A 26,537-nucleotide genomic window follows, 5' to 3' on the forward strand; every position below is an offset into this window, starting at 1 on the left:
CCAGGTACCGGTCTAGGAGAGAAATGTAAAGAATTACCAGAATTATTGATTCAAGTTCTACCCAGATTATTGACAACTAGAAAAGAAGACTGGGATGCAATCTCAGCCTGTAAACAGAAGCAAGATGAGGATATTAGTGATTTTTATTCTAGGTTTGAAAAGTGCTTTAGTATCAACAGTGGTCTCAGGACAAGTAGTGAGTCATACCCTCACCTTTTCGTTACTAAATTAGTCGAGAATTCAAGCCCACAAGTTAAAAACCGAGTTCTGAAAGTCGAAAGTACCTGGCAAGCAAATACTCCGTCCCAGATGCTCCAGATGCTCCAGTACCACCAGAATAGAATCAGGGGAGAGCAAGAACACGAGAGAAAACGTATGAAAGACACGAAAATGAAAGTACTAGTTGCACAATCTGTTCCTCAAGACAGTCAGAAGAGGGGTCAGAATCAAGCCAGTCATCCTGCAGCTCCCGTTAAAGGGAACTGCAATTATTGTAAACAGCCAGGTCATTTTATAAATGAGTGTGCAGTTCTGAAACATAACATAGCTACTGGTAAGACTAAAGAAAGACCACGTCCGCCTAGACAAGAACAAGTTTCACAGACTCCTCCGTCACAGAATGCACCACAGACAGTTACAGTACCGCAGCCTATTGCTGCAACACAGCATGTTACATCGCAGATGTACCAGTATGCACAGTCTGAGTATCCAGAGTACCAGCCATATTCATGAAACAGCCTAGAGAGGGAGGTAGGCTTGCCTCTCATCGAGATACCTGTAGATCAAGAAGGTCCCTATGTTCACAGTCAAGTATTAGGGAAAGACAGAAAGTTTTTGATTGATACAGGGGCAAGTAGGACCACAATTAGTCATGCCGAAGTTCCAGGGGCTCCGCTCTCAGGCTCAAGAAATGTTTCCCTTGGATTTTCAGGAAAGCCTATCGTTAATGAGATTTCAAAACCAGTCACTCTAGAAGTAGGTCCATTGTCCCGCACTACTGATCTGTTACTTACTAAGTCATGTCCAGAAAACCTATTAGGCATTAAGACACTGAAAGAGTTAGGTGCAGTTATATGTTGTTCCCCAGAGGGAATACGTCTGTTCCTACGTGACTTTAAGGGTCACTATGTATTACGAGATTTTGATTCGAGACTGTCTAATGTTCCACAGCATTTATGGGCGCAAGGTCCAACTGATGTAGGTTACATGCAAATCACACCCCATCGTGTGACCCTGAAACCAGGTGTAGTGTTACCACGAATCAGGCAGTATAGATTGCCACCTGAGGCTGCAGCAGCCTTATCCAAAATTATTGACGAGCTCATGGCTCAAGGAGTAGTTGTAGAAACTGACTCCAATGTATGTAATTCTCCGATCATTCCAGTCATGAAACGTACTGATCCAAATGCACCCCCAGTATATCGATTAGTGATCGACCTACGAGAACTTAACAAATGTATTATTCCGCAGTACCCAATTGTCCCAGATATCTCTTCCCTGTTGACAGCCATTGATTCCGAAGCCACGTTCTTCACTGTCATAGACCTCAAGAACGCATTTTTTAGTGTTCCCATCCATCCAGACAGCCAGTTTCTTTTCGGATTTTGTTTAAATGGAAGGAGCTATATGTTTACACGAGCTCCTCAAGGTTTCACAGAAAGCCCTAGTATTTACAGTCAAGCACTTAAGAGACAACTAGATAATATTCACATGCCAACTGACACTGCGCTGCTCCAGTATGTCGATGATCTACTGATCACAGCCCGTTCTGAACGTGATTGCGAGCGAGCGTCACTTACAGTCTTGTATTTCCTAGCCGAGATGGGGCACAAGGTGTCCCCTTCGAAGCTTCAATTCTGTGTCCAGCAAGTGGTCTACTTGGGACACTTACTGTCCAAGAGGGGTAGGCAGTTGACACCAGACCGTATCCAGTTAATAGCGAGTCTTCCTCAGCCCAAGACACAGAAGGAGGTACGTGCTTTTATCGGCCTTACTTCTTATTGCAGACAATGGATTCCTCAGTATGCATTTCTAGCCAAGCCACTGATACAGTTAACGACACAGGAGGCAGCCGTATCGACTGTTCTCCCTTGGACATCTGAACATACACTTAGTTTCAACGAGTTAAAGAAAGCTTTATGCCAAGCTCCAGTTCTAGCTACACCGAACTACAGTAAGCCTTTTACACTTTTCGTTACTGAACGTGAAGGTACAGCATTATCTGTTCTTACACAAGATCAAGCAGGACAATACAAGCCCTGTGCTTATTTTTCGAGCACACTAGATCCTGTAGCCCAGGCTCTGCCTGCGTGCCTCAAGTCAGTTGCAGCCACAGCACTAGCTATCAGACAAAGTGATTCCATAGTTTTAGGACATACCTTGACAGTACAAGTCCCACACTCCGTGGAAGTTCTTTTAAACCGAACACAAACACAACACTTGACAATTGCACGTTTAACAGGTTATGAATTGACACTGTTCCAACCACACATAGATATTAGGCGCTGCAACGTCCTGAATCCTGCTACACTGTTACCATCAGCTAGTTCAAATTCTGCCACACATGATTGTGTGGAAGTAGTCAACATTACGACAAAGCCAAGACAAGACCTGACAGACATTCCGTTACCAGATCCTGACCTGACACTTTATGTGGATGGTTCATGTATGAGAACTAGTACAGGAGAACTAGTCGCTGCGTATGCAGTGACTACTGACACCGAAGTTATTGAAACACACCGTATTGATACCCTGTCCGCTCAAGCAGCAGAGCTAGTTGCTCTGACACAAGCCTGTATACACGCCAAGAACCTGAAAGTTAATGTTTACACAGATTCACGTTACGCATTTGGAGTTGTACACGACTTTGGAGTGCTCTGGCAGGAGAGAGGTTTCATGACTTCTCATGGAACCAAGATTCAGCATGGTTTCCTTATTCAAGCTCTGTTAGATGCCATACACTTACCAACATCTATCGCTATCATGAAATGCAAAGCACATACGAAAGTTACTGACATTATTTCTCAAGGTAATGATCTAGCAGATCGCACAGCCAAGCTTACAGCACAGACTCCAGACATTCCAGTTAACATGACACACACTCCAGATCCGACTACATGTATGACCGTTAAGGACCCTACTCAAGATGTCATAGATATCCAGTTACATGCTACTCCCGATGAAACCAAGAAGTGGTCTGAACAAGGAGGGGTCCAGACAGATCAAGGATGGTTAACAAAGGGTAGGACCGCATGGTTTCTCCCCGACTCTATGGTTCAAGTCATCATTAATACCGCACATAGTCCAGCACATTTAGGAGAAAAAGCTATGTTAGACAGTATCCAGAACATTTGGTTCAACAAGCATTTACGAGCTGCAGCCAAGCAGAAAGTCCGTACCTGTATGATATGTTGTCAGTTTAATCCAGGTAAAAGTGTCCCGGTGGAACAAGGGGGATTCCAGCCTCCTGACCACCCTTTTGAGGTCCTCCAGATGGATTATATTCAGATGGAGCGATGTCGAGGTTTCAAGTATGTCCTTGTAGTTGTATGCGCTTTGTCCAGATGGACAGAAGCATATCCAGTCCCAGATTACACAGCCGCGACCACTGCCAAGCAGTTGGTTCGTGAATTCTTCCCTCGATATGGACTCCCTAGAGTCGTATATTCTGATAACGGTCAGCCATTCTCATCTGAACTGATGAAGCACGTTTCCCTGTTGTTGGGGTACCAGTGGAAGTTTCATTGTGTACGCCATCCTGAAGCAGCCGGTCTAGTCGAGAGACATAATCAGACTCTGAAAATCCGGATTGCCAAAATATGTAAAGATAAGGGTGTGGACTGGCTAGTAGCTCTGCCAGTTGCTTTGTTTTATATGCGCATGGTCGCACATTCCAGATCAGGTCTGTCCCCGTATGAGGTCGTTTTCGGCCGCCCCCCTAACATGTGGGGTACTCCTAGACCCCGAAGTATTACTGATGTTTCATGTAATATGCTGACAGATTACCTAGCTTCCTTGATGTCTGCCCTCAACTCATGTCGTTCACAGGTTGCCGCCGCATTTCCAGACAATACCGAGGTGGCACCGCATGAGATCGTTCCAGGTTCGATGGTGCTCGTCCGGAACTTTGACAGATCAAGTCCGCTGGAGCCACGTTGGAAGGAGCCCCGTCAGGTCCTCCTCACCACCCGTACAGCTGTGAAATTGGAAGGACGCCGCGGCTGGGTGCACCTTTCGCACGTCAAGAAATTCTACGGATTAAAGCCGGTCTCTAAAAACATTTCCCAGGATATCAAGACTTGTCAAAACATTGTTCCTAAGGACTGTCCCGCAAATGACATTGACACAACCCCTCCCCTGTTAGAGAAAACTCCGCAGCAGGAGTATAAGCAAAAGCTAAGGTCTAGTAAAATAAGTCAGTCAGTTTGATTGTATAAGTCCTCCCCTAGGTGAAACGGTTAGACTGTTTCTGACATGTATAAAATAGACCCCCATAGTGAGAGAGTTAGTCAAAACTCAAACCGATGTATCGTTTTTCTAAGTTTCATATTATTCATCAGCATAATGATTTCCTGCACTAGTTACGCATTTTTCCTGTGTTTTCCAGTTCCTCATGTAAATAAGTCTTCTAATGTTACAGTAGAGCACACGTTTAGTGATCTGCCTCCTCACGAATATTCATACCGCCTCGCTATGCGTAACAATACATTTATCCGCATGTTACATTACTCACACCAGACCAGCAATGCCACTAATTGTTGGGTGTGTGGTCGACTCCCCCCTTTCCAGACGTCAAAGGGAGTTCTGCCACTTTTTCCTTATCCTTTTTCACATAATGGTTCGTGTGGAGCATGGTCCACGTTAACGTCATCCTCAACAGATATGTCTTTTCTTAACAGTACATGTTTCCCAGACAAGCAAGGTTTCCCCCACAGAACAGGTTTAGATCTAGAAAATGAAGTGTATAATTTAGGTAACTATTCTTCGAATTTCATGGTCCTGAATGTTCAGTCTGATACTACTCCAGACTCACCTGCTATTTCAGTATTACCAGTCAAAGGCGAATTATGTGTTCGTAATTATGGTTCTGTACACGTAGGACATAGTGATTGTACTACTATTATCCAGTATAGTGACAGTGGGAAATCTATTTTTAAAGCTTCACGTCATTCTTATTTTGTTTGTGGTCAAACCGCATATGTTCATCTGCCCCTCGATTGGGAGGGAACCTGTTACATTGCCTTCCTACTGCCACCTGTTTTCCTAGCCCCACCTGACTACCATAGGAATTCCTTCCTAGTACATACTAGACACAAGAGAAACCTCCCGATTGTCGATTATACTGAAACTGCTGCAGAGCAATTCATTGATATTGATAAAGGTGTGTTCCCTTATTTAGGTACAGTTGTAAATAGTAAGCTAATCCGTAGGTTAACAAGAACCCTTGAAGCTGTAGTAGATGAGACTGCCTCCGCTCTAGGTAACTTAACCGAAGAGCAATCCTTTATGAGAATTGTTGTGCTCCAGAATCGTCTCGTCCTTGACGTCATACTGGCCGATAGGGGCGGGGCCTGTAGAGTCATCGGATCCAGTTGTTGCATTTTTATTCCAAATAACGCGCCGTCTGTTTATTCAGCTATAACCAGACTCCATAAAATAGCCCATCTATTACACCAAGATCCAGGCACCTGGACATGGTCCGGTTGGTTCTGGAATATAATTTCCGTCTGGGGATGGAAAGTCCTGTCCTTTCTAGGTATCGCAGTAGCGATCATATTCAGCTGCTGCCTCTGTATACAATGTGGCCCTGCGATTTGCGGCATGTGTGCTACCTCTTGTATTCCTAGTCCCAAGCCCCGTTCTAAATCCCGTTCCAAGACAATTCGAGATGAACAAATGGTACTGTATGAAATGATAGATGGTATCATGAATATTGATGTTTCCTGATGGAAACGTAGTGACAAGGAGGGAATGTGGAAAAGTAAATTTTGCCATGTTCTGTGTCCCTACGTGTCATCCATCATATGTTATGTGTGCATGATCAATATGCATATGTTATTCCCCATGTCCGATTCAAGACGCAATTATAGTTGTGTCCACCTCTGGTATGTCATTTCCCAGTCCTCATGAGTAATATGAATACCAGGCCTATGTAAAGCTACGTTGCCACGTTTCTCAGTGTGCACGTTATTTCATTATAAAGTCCCCGTTTCCAGGCCTCAACAGGGCCCGGACATCAGATTCAGCTCCTGTCTCCTGAACCCTTGCTGAGGAGCGATTCAGCCCCCACCTGTATCCTCGACCTTTCACTTACTTCCTGCCTCGCAGTGCCCGGTGCAGCTTGGCTCTGCCTCTGAGTCTGCCAAGACTATGTTATGATTCCAGTTATCAGTTTAGTCCTCCTTCTCTGCATTCCTAAGCTACTGAACTACATCAATAGTTTCCGTCATTGTCTAGCCTATGCGGCTCCATGTTAAGAGAAATACTGTATTTAATGGTCATTTAATATTCTTCATCACGCACTATATGTAGAATAAATGCATGCTCCAGTCTTAGAGTCAGTTAGCTTTTCCCCTCATGACTTCTAGTTTATATCAACATGTTCCCTAAACATCAGATACTAGATAGGGTTTAGGTACATGTCGCTCCGACCCTCCAGACTTTAGTCTCTGCTCCTAGCACAGAGTTCATAGCCCCCAGCTTCTCCTCGTAACACGTCATTACCAGTTTGCGCGCACCACCAGGTTAGAGGTCCCGGCTCCTTAGGTAGCCCCCTCCTATGTTTCCGCCCATTCATGACATATTCTGTTACGTTTGCATCACATGTCTGAGTTACACCTTCTTTTTACCCTTATCTTTCGCGACTGCTACGCGTCACGCCTTCTGCTCCACCCACTGTTACGCCTACTGCAATGTAATGCTATGTGTTTGCGCTATGTATATATGCTCGTGTATTGTTATTAAAAGTTAGCGCGCTCATCCCAGACCCAGCCCCAGCAGCTGCTGGGCCCTGTCATCCTATTCCTATGCAGGTTGTCCTGTTCCTGTCCTTATGCTGTATTAAAACCTGCAAAACTCCTACTACCTCGAATCTTGACTCTTATTTATTGAGCTATCTGTTATTCATTCATTCATTCAAAAATAGATCCGGTATTATTTATTTATATACCACAAGCTGGGTGTCGGCTTGGGAACGAGGAGGACGAACGGGCACACGGGAAGAAAGGGGTTTGCATCAAAGGGCCGGGGATCATAAATGGGAAGAGGGGAGGTGTTGCGCTGAGAACAGGACGAGGGCCCGGGGCAGAGCAGCGCTGAAGAGGGGTTTTATGATTCGCGGCAGATGCAGGCAGGGGGGTTGTCAGTATGCGGGGGATGCCGGCGAAGCTAGGAGGGGGAGAAAGGCGCGCTGGCTCTCGGCGAGAGCAGGGAAACCATGGTGTTCAAAATGGCGGCTGTTTTACGCGCACAAAAAGGTTAAGGAGAGCAAGAGGGCGCCGATAATGTTGACGGTCTCAGCCCAACTTTCAACAGTCTATTCGCAGAATATAACATTCTGGAGTGAGGGCTTGTACCAGGTCTGGACCTGAATCATCATAGAGCCAGGTCTCTGTTAAAAATACCACGTCTGGTATTCTCTTCCCAGTCAGGACAAAGAGATCTAACTTAAATGCAGGCAGCGATCTGCAATTAATTTAGAACATATCCCACCTACCTTTCTTGTTAGGGTGTTTCTCAGGGTAAGTCATTTTAGGGAGGGGGAGGGAACACTGTTTGCATGAAATGTCCCCCTTACTTAGATCTATGGAATGGCGTCTTCCAACATTAGTGTTCCCTCGTATTACCAGTAATTGGCAGGGGTAATACGTACGATCGCTTACCTGTGGGAGGCCAAGGATCCTGGACCCTGGACCAGTTCGGACATGGGACAGGCGCAGACGGGCTTGCCTTTTGCAAGGCACGCCCACTGCACGCGTCCACACACCTGTTCTCATTTTGTAGTAAGTCCAAGAAAGCTGGAGCGTTAACAAAAATGGCAGCTCTGATCGCTTCCAATGAGCAACAGTGCAATTTCAGCTGTAAAACGTATTCGGTTAAAAGAGTTATAAAAATTCCCCAACAGTTAACAGTTACCTCAAGTTAGCAGTATCAACAGAAAGATCCCCCTTGTGATCAAGGCCTCTATTCACAAGGTTGCCTCTGACGCAGTGGCAACCTTAGATCAGAAACTCCTTAGGATGGCAGAAAAGTGCTTTAAACACCTCAATAAGAGAAGAATCCAAAGGGCCTTTGACCATTCTACCACAAGGGTATCCAAACACAGGACCCCTAAAGTTGAAATGGAACCGGGCCAGCGACCCAGGGGTTTACTTAGATGCCTTTGATCGGCTCAAATGTGCATTTCTGGACTATGCTACCCTGTGGGGCAAGAACTGCCTCCTCCCCCTCCCTTCGGAAACTCTGACAAAACTGCCTTGAACCCAGCATTCTCACCAGTCTCTCTGTAGCCACTAGACGCTCACAACGCTCCCACTGGTTCTAACGTGGATACTGAGCCCAATAGACTCTAGTGTCCATCCTCTGACCCAAAGTCATCAGACTACAGCAAAGACAACCACGATCAAGGATCGAATGTGCTGACCCCAGGTGACCTGGTACGCCCACGCTCATTAGACTGGGCGCCCGATGAGAAGGTGGCTACCTTTATGGCCAAAAGACTCCCCAAGCCGTTTGATTAAGAGGTAAGCAACCGCCACAGAGCGGAGTGCCCCTATCCGTCCCTGGGGAGCAAAGTGGCCTTCACCCCAGAGACTGACCCCCGGATGGCAACCTTCCTAGCCAGATATATCCAGGATCCTGAAAAAGGGATTGACCGCTTGTGCCAGTCTTTTTAACCCCTTCCATGCCCATGACAAGCTCAGCTCGTCATGCAGTACACTGCTCGTGTGCGCATCGTCATGAACAATGGGAAATCTGGAGTAACAGCACTCAGGGGAAATTGCCTTAGCACTAATGTGGTTAAGATAAACTACTTAACCTTGCCGGCCCTCTGACAAAAATCCTGGACATGGCCGTGAACGCTAAAGTCTCAGGGTTCCTTATCTCCCATGACATCTTATCAGGGTAGGCCCAACGTGCCATCATCTTCCTTGGAAATGCGAACTGCTCCCTCTCCATGGAGCAGCAATGGTCACTCCTGATTAAGATTGACCCCAAAATTGGGGGATCTTGCCACTTCAGAGGCCAGACAAGTGACATAATTGGGCCTCTTTGAGGACCCTTTCATAGAAGAATTGAGTACATTTGTGACCACACTTAAGTCACTGGTCAAGGCCCAATCATCTACTAAAAATATCTTCAACCCTCTCGTTTTCACCGGGGCTTGTTGAATTAGGAGGCGCTCGGACAGCCGCTTCCAGCACCAAGCTTCTTCCAGAGGCCAAACCTCCAAGCAAGAACAGTGTCAGGACCAGAACAGATTTGAAAGCTTCTGTCCCACTAGAGGATACCCCTGCCACAGAGGCTGCAGAGGTGGACCCAGAGGAGGCCACTCCCAAAGCTCCTTGCACTGTGAGTGTACTCCTCTTTTCCCATGTAAGATTGAGGGGCAGGTTAGCAGATGTCCACAACTGGTGGGCGGTGACGTCCGACACTTATGTCCTTCAAACAATTCAGGGATTCAGAATAGAGTTTTATGGGTCCCCGGTCCAAACTCATCCTCCACCTCCCATAAGGTTCTCCGATGAGGAGACTGCCCTGGTCAACAAAGATGTGACGGACCTCCTTTCAAAGGGAGTCATTACTCCTATGGCTCCTCGCCCAAGGGGTTTTATCAGCAACCCGTTATTGGTGGAGAAACGGCATGGCAGTCAAACTTCAGAGAATTCAACGAGTGACTAGTTTTCCACCACCTCAAGATGGCTGGCATCCATCTCCAGCGAGATCTAATACAACCAAACGATTGGTTGGTGTATCTGGATCTCCAAAACGCACCAATCCCGATTTCCCTGCCACTCCAGCACTTTCTGCTGTTTTTCTGGCACCATTAGATGTTCAAATTCACAGCAATTCCTTTAGGGGCTGTCCTCTGCTCCTTGGTGCTTCACCAAAGTCCTAAAACCTGTGGTGGAACTCCTCCATTCAAAGTGTATACATCTTGTAGTATACCTGGACGATCTCCTCCTCATGGATCAATGTCCAAGGACCTTGACAGGTCATCGCCAGTCAACACTCAAGCTGTTCTAATCCCTGGGCCTCATCATAATTGTGAAGTAATCAGTTCAATCCCCGATCCCCGGTTCAGTCCCTAATCTTCTTTGGTTCAGTCGGAGACAATCTGAGCCTTTCATCTCGGAAGCTAGCCAAAATCACACACTAGCTAAGAACGACATTGGCCAGAATGTTACTTCTCTGTGGAAAAATGCAAGTGTGGTGGGCCTCCTCTCCTCGCCATTTCAGGCCATTTTCCAAGGCCCCCTTCATTATCGGGTCCCTCAACGACTGAAAATCTTCCACTTCCGGAAAGGTCTCATGTACTCTGAGTTCCCCTGTTCAACGAGGAAAAAGCTGAAATTTGCTGGTGGTTGGCTCACATGGGAGGCTTGGAATGGCCGAGCCATCTTTGGGTCCCAACCAGACCTTGTGGACAGTCCAACACCAGCAGCACAGGCTGAGGAGCTAAGTGTGGGGAATTCTCCACCAGTGGAAGCCTCCTCCCAATGCCGCTTCTGTAATCAGGAAGAGGAAAATCTCATTCACATCTTGTGCATTTGTCGACGCTTACTAGCCCAAAGAATCTTTTGGCTTCGCCCAATTTGGGTTTTTCTTAACATCAGGACTTGCCAAGAAGCACTCGATGTATGCATGAGGGGCGATTCACCTCAGATGGCGACGCGCTTTGTAAAGTTTATCACAGAAATGAATTCCTTGATCTTACCATCTAACCAAGACTGAACCCCCCTAAGTGACACTTTTTCATACCACCTATTTACGGTCTTTTATCAGATCTGAAAATTGTCTTTTTTAATTGTTAATTATGAGTGTGTATATTGCAATGATTTTAATTCATTGTGCAAATAAATGTTACTTACTTACTTCCACCAGTGGAAAATGGTCTAATCAAGACCTTGCTCGTCACATCAACTACCTGGAGTTACTGGTGGCCTCCTTTGCAGTGAAATGCTGGACCAAAGAGAAGACTCAATGTTGCGTTCGCCTCAAAGCAGACAATGTAGCAGTTGTCTGTGACATTAACAATTTAGGGGGTGCCAAGTCTAAACCCCTATCTGATTTAGCACGGAGTTTCTCGGAATATGCCTCGAACATCAGATCTTGGTCGCAGTGGAACACCTCCCAGGTTCGGCCAACCTAGCAGCGGGCTGGCAGTCATATCTCCAAGATCTCAGCTTGTAGAGGATGGACTGTTCCGTGTTCTAGGCACTTACATCCAAATGGTGTAGGTTCATGGTGGAACTTTTTGCATCCAGGTTGGATCACCAAATGGACAGGTACTTCAGTTGCAGCTGGATCCCAATGCAGCAGCAACAGATGTCTTCCTGCATTACTTTACAACAGAGGTGGTATATATTCTCCACAATAAAGAGACTCTCGGCGCAGGTCCAGAGACAGCAAGCAGATATAGTGGTAGTGACCCCCTTCTGAAGAGTTCATGTCTAGTATCCAGGTCTGATGGCACTTTGTTGTTATTTTCCAATCATTCTACCCCTGTTTCTGCGTCTCCCTCAGGCAATCCCTACCATCTGGCTCTGAAAGGTTTTCTGGCGTAGAGGATTACCGGAGACGATGGAAAGTAACAGTACTTTCGAGCCACACTGCATATTTACTCTCAAAGGCATGAGCTGCCTGTACTGTCAAACGCTATCGATCAGCCTGGTCCAGTTGGATGGGTTGTTGTCATTAGAGGCACCTGGATCCTGTTTTGAAAGAAATTGTCCACATCTTGAACTTCCTGGCTTCCCTCGCCTCTGAGGGACTGGTTTATAAGTCAGCGAACAGCTTCCATTCAGCTCTTTCAGCAGGGCTTTCTCAGATTGAAAGACACTCTATGGGTGAACATTAGTTGGTTCGGAAATTACTCAGAAGCATCCTACCATCACTGTCAGCTAAACCGCAGTACTCAGTACTGTGGGATGTCAACAAAGTGCTCAACCTGTTTCTCTCCTGGCTTCAGAATTTGTCCCAAAAGGAATTAGCTGCCAAATTGCCAACCCTGCTAGGTTTGGAGCTCTGGACATCACGGGCAGAAACTTTATCCCGGATAGGGTTAATTTTCAAATTTCCAGAAGAACAAAAACCAACTCTCGGATTGCCTCATACCCGGCTTTTACAGGCTCTATCAAATGTATGTGTGGTTCATTGTTTAAAGGCGTATGAGGCAATGAAAGAGGAAGTTCGTCCCTCAGGAGAATAAAAACTTTGCATAGCCATTCGAAAGCTCCACATGGGTGTTTCCTCTCCTACGATTGCTAGATGGGTCCGATGGGCCATGCGGGAAGGCAGCATCGACACAAAGATATTTGGAGAAAACTCCACCAGGTGACCAATGGCATCTAAAGAATTCACCTTGGGTGGCATGCTTGGAAGACATTCTAAACGCAACTGATTGGTCCTCGAACTCAGTGTTCAAACACCTCTATTTTAAGTCACTCACCATTGTTGGGACCTTCGGAACCGCAGGGGCAACTATCGACCCAAAATTCGAACCCCTGCTATGAGACCATTCCATCAGGGTCAGGGACGACCTCAGAGATACATTCAAACGAGGCAGACCCAGTATTGGAGAACATGAATGTCATCCCTGTGTTCAATTTATCCGACTCTGTGATCTCTGATGAAACTATGAGACTCCTTTTGAGGGGTCTCTCTTTTGTACCCACTACTGGCTTTGATCGTTTTGAATTTATCAAAGACCTGCACTCCTTTTTTTAGGAAAATTCGCCTAAAAAAGTTTTTTCTTACACGACCCGCCCTTGTGGGACCCGATAATCTTTCGGGCCTCCCCCCCCTCCCCCCATCTACTTTTACTCCCAGTATGGATCTTCTGGGACCGGAGGTCGGCATTTTTGAAAAGGCGGTTTTGAATAAGATGGATAAAATCATGAAATTTGTTCCGCAACCGGATTACAATCTCCGAAGCGGAGAAAATCTGGCCTTGAAAGAAGTGCGGGAGGATTCGAATTTGACCATCAAGCCCTGTGACAAGGGTGGTGGGATTATTGTATTTAACACCCCCACGTATGCAAAGAAGATGACCACCCTTTTAGCTTCCACTAGACATTATCAGTCAGTATTTAGATGCCCTGAGGAGGCCCTTAAATCTAGGATCCTAGCATTGGTGAGTTCCGTGGTCGACCAGGGATATATCTGCACCAAAGAAGCGGAATTTATGACCCCCACTTACTCTCGCATGCCTATTATTTACGGCTTACCCAACGTCCACAAGGACATCCACGACCCGCCCATGAGACCCATTGTGTCCACTATCGGGGCGGCCACTGAGCCCCTCTCGAAGTATGCTGACCGATTCTTGAAGCCCCTGGTCAGCAGACTTCCTTCTTTTGTTAAGGACAGGGGACATATTATCTCGAAAGTGGAGCACATGCCTTTTGACCATAGAAAAGAACTCTTAGTGACAATGGACCTGGAATCGCTCTATACAAACATCCCGAAGGAAGGAGCGATCCAGGTCCTGGAGAAAATCCTGGCAGCCCAGAATGATCTCCCCAATGCACCCTTCATTATTGATTGTTTGAAGATAGTTTTAGGGGAAAACTATTTTGAATTCAACAATCAATATTTTCATCAGATCCAAGGGGTAAGCATGGGGCCATCATGTGCCCCCAGCATGGCCTGCCTATATATGGGCTATATTGAGGAGATCAACATATACAATGAAATGGCCCCATTCTTCGAGAATGTGCGAGCGTGGTCTCGCTTCATCGATGACATCTTCTTTGTGTGGAGAGGAGACCAGGACCTTCTCAATGAATTTGCAGTTTTGTCAAGCTAGTTGAAGTACCCTATTGTTTAAGTGAGAGGAATCTTGAGTTCCTATCTTGGTAGGTATTGACCTCCACATATCCTTGCGTTGGATTTGAATGCCAGGCCTTTATGGGGGGGAGGGCCCTGTATGTTGATTAGTTTTGTTATCTTTGTTTGAGTCTTGTCTGGAGTGATAGGAATTTAAATCGTCCCCCTATCACCACCGTTAGGAAATATGTAGAAGGTGTTGTTCTGTGATTTAATATGTTGTGAAAACGTGGTGTGTGTTCAACCACAGACAGTGTGGTGTTTCGTGTGCACCTACGGGTTTGGGATCTGCCTTATAATTTCCATGCCTTTCATGGTAGTGTAAATGTTTAAGCAGTTTTACTTGAGCTCACTGTATTCTACCCAGCATGGGTCTTCAATCATGATAAATATCTGAACAAATGTTGTGTATCTTTTTTATCTGTTACTGTTAAGTTTGAATTGTAAAAATTAGTTTTGCGTTACAGATTGCGTGCTGTCTTCGCTGTCCCATCACCTCCTTCCCCCTTCTATTGTTTGCCCTGACGAAGCTGCGGCCCCACGACTCGGCCTACCACCGAAACGCGTGTTGGCGCTTTTAAACTGTCCTGTATTTTGGTCATCTGGTCTCAAAAAATCTACTTTGAGACCCTTCAGGACCCCTTATTCATGTACAACATCTGGCAACTATAGGTTGATGTATTTTGAATGGACGTTGAGTATGGAAATTGGTATGAATTTTTGGATTTTAATGATTATGTGAGAATGTGTGAGTTTGTTGGATCATTGGTTGAATGAGTGTTGGGATGTGTGGGACTCGTATTGAATGGTGACCATTAATTTCATTAATGTGATGTTTTGTTGAACTGTATTATATTTTGTAAAATATGTCGATTGATTCTTTAATTTTGGAAAAAATTGAATAAAAGATAAATATTTTCTCTTTATCATAGAGTGTATTTGAGTGAAACTATGTTGTTCTGGGTTGCAGTGAGCTCATTTCTGCTAATCTGATTGTAGGACTCTAAATAGAGCCCCATCTATCCATTTGAAGGGCCAGACTATTCTTGTAAAGTTTCCTAGCTAGCTTCCATAATGGAAAGTTTAAATTCTATTAAGGACACGGAGAAGAGGATTATCCCGCCTGTGTGTTAAAGATCAGCAGTCCTGCCCTGCATGAATGCCTCTGATCATAGAGGGAGAAGGGTGGCTGGGTTCAGAATAAGTAATTAATGTTTGATAACAGTTAGAGATTATAAGGTTATATAGTAACACCTAATATAACATAAAAACCTATTATACATACTTAATAGGTAAATGATACCTGTGATATTTAAGGATTTTGACTCAAGGATCGCCATTGGTCCACAGGAACTGAGTCGACAAAACAAGATTAGACCAGATGAATTCTGCCTGATGTCGCACGTAGAAAGAGGTGGAAGGAGAGTCAACAAATGACTATGATGGGGCCCTCACACACTGATTGGATGGACTGATAGTTTCCTATTTCCATGAAATATGGCTGCTGTATGAATAAAGCGGAGAAAGTGAAGCATATTCCTCGCCTCTGTGTCCTCAATAGAGTTGAAACTTTCCGTTATGGAAGCTAGGAAATTTTACATTACCTACATGTTTTTATAGTTCTGTTGCCGGTCTGATTTCTGACATTATATATGTACAATGCTCTAAAAAAATGATGGACCAACACACTGACGTCAGCAAGAGTCTGATGATTTTCAGTATCTTCAGAATCAGCATTTTTTAATGCCATAAGAAAGATTGTTTTTTGCACTGATTACAAGAAAATTAAAGTGTAAACACTGGAATTCGCAAATCCCAGTCAGTGAAGGCCATTAGGCCAATGATTGTGCACTCCGAGAAGGATTTTTTGGGTGGAATTAAATAATCCCAATATGTCGTACCGGAGTTATGGATTCCTTTAAACACGTTTCTGGAAAGTACCTCTTGAGCAACAGTACATTCTTTATATTTTCCAATAGGAACTGACAATCTATTATGCCATAGCAATTTTTCAATAATGGTTGCATTAAAACCCTTATAGAGTTTGATGTCTTATATGTCAAATTTCACTCATAAGAAAAAACACTTTTACATGCAACCCTTCTTACACTGAAACACATGATGAGTAACTATATGATAATGACTAATACGGATAATTACAGATTAGTATGTGCATGACTGCACATAGAGCGCATATACATACCTAACCTCTGCATTAGGTACTGCCTCCACATTTGCTGGAACTTGAACTCCTTTTTCCCATTCCTGCCTCCATGGATCAGCTAATATATAGTACTCATCTGGTCCAAGCTGATACGAGTCGGGAATTTTCATGGCAGTTATCAGGTCAGTACGAAAAACCTTTAACAAAACAAAAAGTTAAATTTTCCATTCCTGAACTAGAGCCCTGATTCAAATTCATCATTACCTCACGGTCAGACAGTGACATTGCTAGCAAAGTAATATGGAAAAGTGATCCTAATTTGCCTTCACAATACTCCTCACTAAATGCATGAACATTGATTAGTTCCACATATCTGCATGAACTTGGACCCCTCTACAAAGGAAATCAAGATTGATTTATTAGGACATCACTCTGAACGTTACCATTTTTATGAAAAAACTAAAACAAATTAAGAAACTGTGGAGCCAGGCAACATAACAATACCAGTTCCTTTAAGCCTTTTCTGCAATGCACAGCTGTAGAAGTTGACTTTCAGTTTATGTTGAAGCTCGGAAGACATTAGGATCACACCGAAGACTGGTCACCTGAATATTCTCTCATGGCTTCAAGAAGCGAAATGTGAATTATTTATGCTGAAGATATCCAAGATTGTGAATAATAAAGTTATCTTTGTGCTACATGTATTTTTAGCAGCGCTCCTTCCAACTCTTCTCTTAGACAAAAAGCTCCCTCCCATTATGCCCTAGTGCATGTGTGCACCTTAGGCTACAACTTTGTATGTAATGCATGAAAGATGATGTTTGAGCTGGAAAGCGAAGTCCAAAAACTATCACTGTCTGTGGTCAACAGTCCGCAATGTCAATAGGTATTAATGCACTAGATCTTTTGAAATCAGAAAAAGGGGAAGACCGGAGTGAGTACTCGCACCTTCCTTTGCGCACTGTATATTAATGATCTGGAGAAGATACAGATCTCTATATGTGAAGGGACGTTGCCATCTTTTATCTACGTTGACGATGCTGTCCTGATGTCGAGGACAGCAACTTGCCGCAAAAGATTAGGGTCTAAATATGTAGATCAAATGAAAATCTTGAAGTGTGCCACATTTTAGGTCATGCCCTTAGTCCCATAAAGTAAGTAAGCAAAACGTAAAAAAAAGTTAAAAGCATGTCTCTTGAAAGTGTATATTCTTTCCCTATCTAGGAGTAATCTTTGACTCAAACTTAAACTCAGGACCTTTATGTTATGTTCTAAACTTGTATAACGGACAGCGGTCCTTGTCGGAGGACAATAAAGAAAAATAAATATAGAACGGAATCAAGTCTATATATGAATACTATACAGCCAGATAGTGGAATTTAATCCAATTTATTCTTAGTTATCAAAACAAGACAATACGCAGTGGGATACAGTCCTGTATCCAGAGACATAAAGGTGAGGTAGTTTGTGTAGAATTGGTGACATATGAACAAAAGGACAAAACATTCAGGCACAACAAAAAGCTTGTTAAAAAGTGTGAAAGATGAAACAAGCGTAATAATTAACACAGCCCTGACACAGGTTTACAAAGACAATTTGTGTGCACGGTGTTTAAAGAGGTCAACGACATTTCGATCCCGTTTACATGAATAATGAGATCATCATCAGGACAGACAATAATTGCCTGAACAACATAAGGGTCTTCAGTAGGGACCCAGAATTTTCAATGTATATACCCTGCCATGGGCAATGCTGTAATCCGCTCATATGAAGGTTCCCGTTAACGGCTACATCACCAAATTTATCCAATTCTCCTTCCGTGTTGGTTTCGAATCACTCCTGGACTTCATAACCTATCTAGATTGATGGCAGTCCCGTTGAGCCCCAGAGCTCATTATATACATTGAAAATTCCGGAATTCTGGGTCCCTACTGAAGATCCTTATGTTGCTCAGGCACTTATTGTCTGTCCTGATGATGATCCCATTATTCATGTAAACGGGGTCGACCTCTTTAAACACTGTGCACACAAATTATCTTTGTAACCCTGTGTCACGGCTGTGTTAATTATTACGCATGTTTCATCTTTCACAATTTTTAACAAGCTTTTTGTTTTGCCTGAATGTTTTGGCCTTTTGTTCATATGTCACCAATTCTTTACAAACTACCTCACCTTTATGTCTCTGGATACAGGATTGTATCCCACTGCGTATTGTCTTGTTTTGATAACTAAGAATACATTGGATTACATCCCACTATCCTGCTGGATAGTAATCATATAGAATTGATTCCGTTCTATATTTATTTTTCTTTATTGGCCTCCGACAAGGACCGCTGTCCGTTATACAAATTGATACCCAAGGTCCTTGCCTACCTAATTGGGTTCCCTTGTTTTGGTTAAAAACGTATGTTCTAAACTGGCTGCTTTTGCAAACACCAATAGTGGCATCCTGAGCTTTTTTTCTTCTGTTTGAAGTCTCAGTGGAGATACGCACATTCTATCCATACAAAGAGTTTATGTGGCAACAGCTATGTATTGGGCTGATCTACGTTGATATACCAGAATTAAATCTCTCAATATAGACAAAAATAGATTATTGTGTCAGACTCTTGGCCTCTACATTTTCAGTGCAACAACAGCTTTCGATAGATTATTTGGAGGGCACAATAAAATATGTTTTTGAGGGTATCAATGGGGTCAAATTGTTCAATTCTGACAGATACTCTTGTCATGGATAATACTCTTAATGTTATCCCATGGATGGATTATATTCAGATCAAATTTGAGAAAATAAGGTGTGAATACTTTCCTAGGCATCATGGAAAAAAATAATTACTAAGTTGCTTCATTGTTCCATCCTGTAGCCTCACAGAAGGAGACCGCTGAGCAAATCACTGTGAAGGTTTATGCGCTAGATAAGATTTGTTCAGTCGTGCAGCAGTACTTATGATGGGTTCTGTATCACTAGAAAAGAAAAAAACTTTAAATGCACTTCTGGTTTAGTCTCCTTTCAGAATTGCTTAGCTTCCGTAAGAGCTGCAGAAGAGAACATGTGGACACCATGTCCTTCCAATACAAACTTTATAAACCCCATAGCAAGATGATTTTAGAACCCATATGATTAATTCCCGGATATCGCACCTGTAGAGTTTTCAATTGGCTTGTGAGTAATTTTTCCATGATTAGGTTCGCAATTTACAGATTAATTATAGCATTAATTAAGATTAGAACAAGGTTGGGCAAATAAATATATAGTAGACAAGTAGCATTTATTAATCACTATCAGCTGTATAATGATGTCAACTGTTTTAATGTCTTGTGTTTTTATGGTTTGTTAACCACAATAAGCTATTTCGACTGACTGTAACAATGTTTTTCAAAACGCTTTCAATGAAATAAGCCATTAATGGTGATACTGCCTCGTAAGTGGGAATATTGGGGCTGTGTATGGTTTAATGGTGATCTGAGAAACAACTAAAATATCTAGAAAAAAAGATCTAGCTCTAAATAAGATTTTTTTTAAAAAAAGAAAATTGTCTATTTATAGTGTAAACGAAGCCTGAATGTTAGTGTAACTGTTACCACCGCAGCCATATTTGTCTTGCAGAAGTACCGGTCTATTATGATGTTGAGCTTTCTTTCACATCTTTGCCCTCAAAACAAGAAACAATTAGCTCTCCGAGCCAAGAATTTAAGTTCTTGTTACATTTGAAAGACATCTGTGAGAAAGTGCTATCTTTCTTGCCTTGGTATGCCCCCACTTTTTTCTGAACTGCTGATGTGCTTGACTGAGTGTGCCCTGGGTCCCTGGCAATCAGGTACCCAGGGCCTGTGTTCCTTCCCTAAAAAGAAAAGCTGTGCTGAAACAAAATACCCAATTGGCACCTCTGGCCACCTGTCAGCCCCTAGTAAATGGTACCCTAGGTAACCAGGGCATGATGACCAGAGGAGACCCCTGAGTGCTGCAGCACTTATTGTGCCACCCTCAGGGGCCCTGTACCCTGGCACCCACACACTGCCTTTGCAGGCTGAGTGCCTAAGTACAGAACTAAAACAAGAGTCGACATGGCACACATCCCTGTGTGCCATGCCCACAGAACCCACTGCCCTGGCATACTTCAGTCACCCCTCTAGCTGGGTGCCCTATGCCAGAGGTCAGGGCACAGGGGCATGAGCCCTGTGCCCCTACAGTACCCAGGGAAATTCCTGGGCACTGTAAGTGCAGTGATGCCATTTCAGAGTATATGGTGCTTGGAGGTTGTCATTACGAACTCCACAGCACCATAATGGCTACACTGAAGACTGACAAGTTTGGTACCAAACATCTCAGCACATTAAACCCGCACTGATGCCAGTGTGAGATTTAATGTAAAATGCACGAGAGGGCATCTTAGAGATGCCCTCCAAAACCCGAACCTACAATCCATGTCTGGGCTGAGTGGCTGCAGAGGCTGCCACACAGCAGACATGTTGCTGGACCCCTGGGTGGAGAGCCCCCGCTCTCCTGGGCCTGCAACAATGCACATCCTGGGTGAGGTGATATATATCCTCACCCAGGATGGACAGAGGGAAGCTTCAAAGGCATACCGCCTCTGAGAGCTTCTCCAGACCATTTGCTGAACCCAGCAACTGGCCCCCCCACCCGTTCTACCCCCAATCTGGCGGGAAGACTGGCAGGAAAAACTACGTCAGGAAGGAGGGTGTGCCAACCTTTGCCAACTCCACCGCTCAGTTGGAAGAGGCGAGGTGAAGCACGACCCCGGGCTCCGGCCATATGGTAGATGGGGAGCCCTGCCCAATCCCAGCTAGGCTCCTGCCCCCCTCCCACAGGAGAGGAGCAGGCTAGGGGGTGTCCTCACCCCAGGACAGGAACCCATTGGTCCCTGCCCTTGCCCTACCTGTAACGCCCCTAAATTTAGTATTTAGCGTCTCCCTGAACCTTCCTTCCTTAGATCCCGATATCAAAAGAAGAGAGAAGATCAAGAAAAAGAAGACCCGCCGCGCTGCTGCTAACAACAGGACAACAACAACTGACTTGGCCCCAGCCCTACCGGCCTGTTGATCCTGGAACCTGCTCCTGCCTAATCCCGGCGACCTCCGCGGACAGCAACTTTGGGACACCCAGAGGACCTGCCTGCCTTGACCCTCTCGAAGATTGGGACTCCCATCAGCAGAGGCTCTGCTGCAACAACCCACCTGGAGCCCACCAGGAAGCTCCGGACCAGCCCACTCTGCACCAGCAGAGCCCGGGCCAGGCCCACCCGAACCAAGACCACGAGGACGTTCCCCTGGCGACTGGGACCCGAAGTCCAGTGCCCAAAGACCCTCCTCGACGAACCAGCCGATGCCTGCAGACTCAGAACCAGGGGCCACCCCAACCGCGACCCTGCACCCGGCGCTCCGCGGCCCCCTGTGCCTTCTTTTGGGGTACCTACCTGTGCTCCAAGATCCCAACTTACCTCTCGAAGTGCTGGTCGCCCCTGGAGAGTATCCGTCCCCGAGCCTGCAGCCTTTGTTCCTTTTTGACCTTTCCCATTGGATAACATTGAGCGCCCGATGGCTGAAAAGCACCCTGCACCCAGCCGCCCGAGTGCCGCTGGCTGTGACCCCTGTGTCCTATCCTACTTCCCCCCCTTGCCCTGAGCAAGTGACCAGGAGCCCAGCTCCCACAGCCGCGTGGCCTGCTAGCCAGCAGCCACCAACCGAAGGCCCCCCTTCCCTCATTGGATATCATTGGGCCTACCTCGGCACCCGGCCGCCCCTGTGCCGCTGGGAGTGAACTAACTGTAATTACCTGACCCTGGGGGACCCCTGAGTCTATGCCTAGAACCTTAACTTCACCAACCAAGTACTCACCTGGAAACCGGTAATTCACTTACCTGCCATTGGATAACCTTGACCCATTTTTACTCGAAAATTTTCTAAGTGTGGAGTTTTGAAAACTGAAAATATTCCTATAAAATCAGCCAAAGTCCGAATTCGAAAATACTCACCTGTGATCAGGAGAAAAGCCAGTACTGTACCTTTCAGCCCAGTACTGAACCGCAAAAGTAATCCCCAGCGGGTTTACTAGTAACCTGTATTTTCTCCATAGGAACCCATTGTCTGCTTTTCTATGAAATTTCTTCTAAGTGTCTACTTTTGAAAACTGCACATATTCTTTAAAAATCGTACGAAATACTGAAACGCAATTACCTACCTGTTTTGAGTTAAGCCCCCAGTGCTGGCCATAGGAGACTAGTGCTGGGTTACAAAAGTAACGCGATCATACTTTACCTGTAACCTGAATTTCCTCCCATTGAATAACATTGTCAGAATCACCTTGAAAAGTTTCTGGGTGAACTTTTAAAACAGCTTTATATTCAAGAAAATCCAGCAAAGTAACTAAAACGTTCTTGCTAATCTGGTTTCAGCTTAGACACCAGGACTGAATATAAGATCTAGTCCTGGAACTACTAAAGTAATCCATAAAGTAATTAACTGTACTTTCCTATGAAAAACCCATTGAGCTCCCATGCTGGAGTGTGTTTCAGAACTGTATACTTATAGAACTGTATATAGAACTGTATTTGCTGTAATTATTGTGTGTACAAACGTATTGCTCCTCTGCAAAGTATTTACATGAGTACTCGTACCTTGAAAAGGATATAACAACAATTGGCCTGGAGTTCAGTTCTTGAGTGTGTGAAACAGTGTGTACACCAAATGCTTTACACTGTCCTCTGGTACTGCCTTACTGCTCGACCAAGCTACCACTTTGGAGAGTAAGGTCAGTTCTGACTTTAACCTTTGTTATACCTTTGGGGTTTGTGGACTCTATACACACTGTACTACCTTATTGTCCAGTATATATAGAGCCAGTTTCTCACAACATCACTTTGTTTTTCATGGTCTGAGAGTTCTGAACCTGCATACTCTTTTTGTTTTATGAGTTCACATGAGCATCATTGAAAGCGTATATTCAAACCTCTCTATATTGTGTACTGCCTTTGCTTGAATACCACATTCTGATTCATGGTTCAAGAGACCCCATGTCTGATAGAATACATGATTAACAGATACTGATTTTCTTTTGTTGATAAATATTCCCAGACTTCGACTAGTGTGTGCAGATATTTATTAACGATCCTGGTGTGTTGGTGCCAGGAAGTATCTGCGTTTCAGTGCAGACAAAAAGTGGTGCTGGGTGGAGTCTGTAGGGCAATCCCAGGTTCCAAAGGTCCAGCAAAAGAGACCCGTGCCCATGTGATGTACTATCTGTAGGGAACAAGCATTGGCAAAGCCAAAAGGTGCTGCATTTGGGAGATCTATTGGCTTTGTCAATGTTTATATTTTTTCTAGACATGTTGCACAGCAGCGCGGACTGCTTTGTAACACGACCTAAAGTAGAGAAAAAAGCGCTATGACCCAGCCAGTGTTGACAACATCATAGTGCTTTTTTTCCCTTTAACTCTTGTTGCACAGCACGCTGTGCAAAGGTGGGGCAAGCAACATTAGGGAGGTGCGTGGGAGAAGGGATAGAACAGCAACAGACAGTGGGGGGCGTGGGTGGGGAGAGGCATGGGCGGCCAGTGGAAGGGCATTGGTCGCAAACAGGAAGCGGTGCTAGGTTCAGGCTCCATGGCAGAGGCAGAAGCCCCAGAAGAAAACAAGAGGAGGGGAGCACCCGGGTGGAAGAAGGAGGCGTGACAGATGCGAAGCAAGTAAATGCGAGTGACATCGCGAAAACCAACAAATGGTAAAAACTGGTAAGTATTCAGCAGACTAACCTTGATTTAAGTGAGGTTTTTTTCTTAACAAAAGATTTCACTGGCAGCGCATGCCATGGTTTCATGCAAAACCTAAAAAGCACGCCCAGGTACAATAATGACTAGGTCAAGTGAATAACCTCATGCAAGTATGAAAGGCTGGGGATCACCAGAAGTTGTGCTTGGCATTGGTGCAGTGCAGGCCTATAGGATGGCATGTGGGGTAAGATCTAGACCAAGTAAGTGCAGCGACTGCATCAAGCAACAACATACCTGGCATAATGACTGCACAGGTAACTCTACAAATAACATACACACAAGTACATTTAGAAATAATCCTATGTTTTATAACTGATTAAACAAATTATAATGTATTTAAAAACTAACCTCAGAAGGCTTTTTGTCTTTTTGTCTTGACCAGCTGCTTTTCGTAGTGGCCATTTTAGAACATCTTGACCAGGAGGTTGCATGACCTTAATAAGATAGAAGAAAGCATTACAGGAGAAAGTGTCTCCTTTTCTTAAGACACCAGTCATCCTAAACTGAAATATGAGACTTCTTGATTTAGGGTCCGATATGAATGAAAAACAAAAGTTAAAGCATACTTCTTGAAACTCAATGGAGACATAAGAGGTTCAAAAATAAAAATGTGCTATCCTTACTATTGCTAGGTTTTGAATAAAAACGTTGAATTTGTAACTTTTTTATTAACATTTTTCTCACTTGGCCATGATCCATTTTGGGATTGTATTCAAACCCTGACAAAGAAATCAATATCAAGGGAACATACAATGTTCTGTATGCGGATACAAAACAGCAGCAAAGAAGAAGTTTTTGTTGGAAGAAAGTAAAATAAATTAAAATACTAAATAACGTTGGTCCTGGCAAAGTGACAGACAATGTTCTCTACGAAATACTGTAACATTCTTGAGTTTGGTCTAAAATATGTCAAACATTTACAATAGAATAAAAAAATGGTCTAGGAACAGGGAAAGGGTGTAGGGCTCCAGTGTATAACACTAGACCTAAACCACTAATCCATAGGGATGGAATGTCCACTGCAGACAGGTCTCTGACTGGAGCACATTCTCCGGGTTACAAAACTAGCTAGGTTGAAATTCCCTTTATGCCATGACGAATGAAAGCTAGATGATGCTTTTTATGTCAACACTTTGCCACGTAGTTTCTGTATTTGAGGCGTGTTGCCCAAAATGCACGTCTGAGCATTGAAGACTGAGGAATGGACACCTTCCAAAGATGGGAAATGGTACTGGTCAGGAGGGCTTAATAGTCTGGGTGCAATGTAGCAAAGGAGAGTGAGTGGAAATTCAACAATTTAAATAAGGAGTTCCTGCATTTTAGTCATCAAAAATGACCTTGGAGGTTTCTGATTACCTCTCTAACGTTGAGTTTACCACTAAAGGATTAAACATAGTAAATGTTTTTTTAGTTATCTTCATCAGTATAAAATTCAAGGTCTTACTGTCCGCTGTATCCGAGTCATCGCTGCTGAACGAGTACTTTCTCTGGTTTACTTCCATCTGCAACACAATAAATCAATTTCCACATTAACTTCAGAGCAGTACCAGAGCTACTAAACCATAAAATGGGAAGATTGCATTTTGGTAACAGCTACTCCTGATCGAATGGGCATTGTTCAAGTCCTAGACAGACAAAAAAGCCTTATGGCTTAGTCAAGTCATGTGCAAAAGCACTCAAATTCCCCTGCCACCTGAAATACATAAATGCAATGTCATCGTAGAGCACCTCATTAAAAATAAAACAAGCAAAGTCAATAGGTCTTGGCCGTGTAAAATTGCCTGGCCTATGTAAATTGGTTCAGAAAAGGGGGTGGTGATGAACAGAGTGTCTGAATTAAGCAGACCACTCTTACCCAGTCCAAAGATCAGGGCTTGATCCATCACCGTTATTTAGCTCACTGCCCCATTCCAGCTCAGAACCTGGCTATATGCAAATTAGTCTGTCCCTGGCCCAGTGCATCATGGGAACAGGGCAGACCAAACTACCAAGCCAATTCTTCACCAGAAAGGAGACAAGCTTCCGGGGACCGGTTTCTGCCATTCCAGGCGTCGTCGGCCCGGCTTGCTTGAATCCTGATGGAGCAGTGAGCAAGGGACTCATGTCTGAGTATACCCTTCCACGCTTATGGTGGACAAAATGATTCAGAAAAGGGGGTGGTGATGAACAGAGTGTCTGAATTAAGCAGACCACTCTTACCCAGTCCAAAGATCAGGTCTTGATCCATCACCGTTATTTAGCTCACTGCCCCATCCCAGCTCAGAACCTGGCTATATGCAAATTAGTCTGTCCCTGGCCCAGTGCATCATGGGAACAGGGCAGACCAAACTACCAAGCCAATTCTTCACCAGAAAGGAGACAAGCTTCCGGGGACCGGTTTCTGCCATTCCAGGCTTCGTCGGCCCGGCTTGCTTGAATCCTGATGGAGCAGTGAGCAAGGGACTCATGTCTGAGTATACCCTTCCACGCTTATGGTGGACAAAATGATTCAGAAAAGGGGGTGGTGATGAACAGAGTGTCTGAATTAAGCAGACCAC

General features: G+C 44.5%; 1 protein-coding gene across 4 annotated transcripts in view; it reads right to left on the reverse strand.

Moving 5' to 3' along the window:
- Positions 1-26,537, reverse strand: part of JADE2 (jade family PHD finger 2) — an 874,388-nt gene that overhangs the window by 392,495 nt on the left and 455,356 nt on the right. For all 4 annotated transcript variants that reach the window (XM_078653277.1, XM_078653280.1, XM_078653278.1 and 1 more), the window contains 3 exons: positions 25,445-25,502; positions 24,349-24,434; positions 16,253-16,410 (listed from right to left, as the gene is read on the reverse strand). In XM_078653277.1, the coding sequence (XP_078509403.1) occupies positions 16,253-16,410; positions 24,349-24,434; positions 25,445-25,502 (302 nt within the window). The remainder of the gene's footprint in view (positions 1-16,252; positions 16,411-24,348; positions 24,435-25,444; positions 25,503-26,537) is intronic.

The sequence above is a fragment of the Lissotriton helveticus genome, chromosome 7 (assembly GCF_964261635.1).
Source record: "Lissotriton helveticus chromosome 7, aLisHel1.1, whole genome shotgun sequence".
NCBI lineage: Eukaryota > Metazoa > Chordata > Amphibia > Caudata > Salamandridae > Lissotriton > Lissotriton helveticus.